General features: G+C 44.0%; 1 protein-coding gene across 1 annotated transcript; it reads left to right on the top strand.

Annotated features, from left to right (window-relative positions):
- Positions 1-233: 233 nt before the first annotated feature.
- LOC131035021 (uncharacterized) lies at positions 234-1,480 on the top strand. Its single transcript, XM_057966655.2, has one exon. The coding sequence runs from the start codon at positions 594-596 to the stop codon at positions 1,185-1,187; it is 594 nt and encodes a 197-aa protein (XP_057822638.2). The 5' UTR covers positions 234-593; the 3' UTR covers positions 1,188-1,480.
- The last annotated feature ends 399 nt before the right edge of the window (positions 1,481-1,879 follow it).

Here is a 1,879-nt window from a genome sequence, read left to right as displayed (position 1 = left end):
GACTTCGTATTGAAGTGCAAGTAGGTACCTCTAAATTTTATAGAATATAAAAAGACGTTCAATCCAAACACAACCCCCACCTGAACCTCCTCTCGGCGTGGGATGTGACTAGCGTTCCTTCGCGACGAGGGCTAACTAACCGCTTTTGTCTTTCTGTCTGGATTTGCGCGGAGATTGAAGTCGGGGAGTAAAGAGCGCGTACAGCTAGACGAATTGTTATATTTTTATCCTTTTCGGTCCATGCGTCACAATAATATCCTCCAATATCTTTCCACTCTTTATTTTTGGCGCTACAAAGCAGTAAAGGAAAAGGGCCTTTTCTCTCTCTCTCTGTCGATCTGATCAGTCAGAGATCAGAGATCCTTACAATTCCCACCTCACCCACTGTCTTCTGCCCCCTTTCTCTGATTCCTTTTCCAGTGCTCCACCTCACTCTTACCCACGAAATGTCCGACCGGATCCCCTGATCCGCTTTTCTTTCCCTCTTTTTCAGTCTCCCCCTCATCATAATCCGCCATTAGAACAAGCTCTGAAGCAGGCCGGAGATTGAAGTGGAGGGAAAGGCCAGGGATTGAAGCTCTGAGTCACAGAGGATGGAAAAGGAGAAGGAAAGAGGGGATCCGGCCTTTCAGCCAACGGCCTCTGTAAAGGGCCTACGCTTCGGAGGGCAGCTGATGATAAAGAACTTCAAAGTTCGCCGAGCTGCGCCTCTAGAATTCAGCCGTTTGCTCTCTACAGCCGCTGAATCGCATCCTTTTCCTACCACGGCGGCCTTTATTCCGACGAATTTCTCCATTCTTGCACAGCATGCTTGGCGCACATTAACCCTAGGTCTGGGAACGAAGAAATCGAAGGTCGTTGTTTTCGTCTTCGAATCGGAGCAGCTGAAATCGATGGTGGAGCGCGTGTGGCCGCTGGAGATCTCGCTGGGGGAGGTTAACAAGAAGCTCATCAGAGCCCTTCCGGGCTGTGAAATGGCGCGATTTAAGTTCAGAAAGGGTTGTATTACCTTCTATGTTTATGCCGTTCGCCGCCAGGGCAGCATTGGCTTTGCCAGGTCCGAGGATTTAAAGCATATTTTGCAGAGCATCGTGGCGCTCAACGATTTTCTCGATCACACCGCCATGCTGGCTACCCCTCACCAGAGGTCCATCTCGTACTCCATGCCTATGGCTGTTGCACATTAAATCTCTGGCTCCGATCATTAATTAAATTACATTGTTCTGTTCTCTTTTGTTACTATACCCTTTATACCATTTTTGTTATCTTATCTCCGATCCATGGTGTGTAGATTTTTCATTAACATTCTCAGAGTTTTAGTTACTACCCAGTTTAGATATTGGTTTGTACTGAGAAGAAATCATACCAGTCGAGTCTCTCTTCATCTGGCCTCTTCCTTTTTTTTTCATTTTTCCCTCTGTACTGTAAATACGCAGAATTATGTTTTCCTGTGATAAAATTTGATAGATGCCTTTCATTATTGTGATGGGTAATGGATTCTTTGGATGCTTCTGCTTTTTACTGTATAAAATTGTAATTTAGATTCGTTGCAAAGTTGTCATCAAAGCGGTCAATTTTACCGTCTGTTTGAAAAATACAGAGACATTTGTCTGTCTTGGTGGCAACCACCTCGATAAACGTGGGTGTTTAATAATGGCAATTGGGTGGAATTGGTGGTTAGCAGACCAGATGATTAACGTAATCAGAAGAAGAAAGTAAAGCACAAATGGACAACACCTATTTAAGTACTTTGCCAAATGAAAAGAAAGTCTCTGGAGCAAAATAAATGCAAGGCCCACAGAGAAAATGGGGAAAAGATCATGCACAGTTTTAGCTTAGATGTTTTTTAAGAAAATAATTTTATAGATTTTTACAATTT

This window comes from Cryptomeria japonica, chromosome 2 (assembly GCF_030272615.1).
Source record: "Cryptomeria japonica chromosome 2, Sugi_1.0, whole genome shotgun sequence".
NCBI classification, from domain to species: Eukaryota; Viridiplantae; Streptophyta; class Pinopsida; order Cupressales; family Cupressaceae; genus Cryptomeria; species Cryptomeria japonica.
This window is presented reverse-complemented; position numbering and strand designations above follow the sequence as displayed.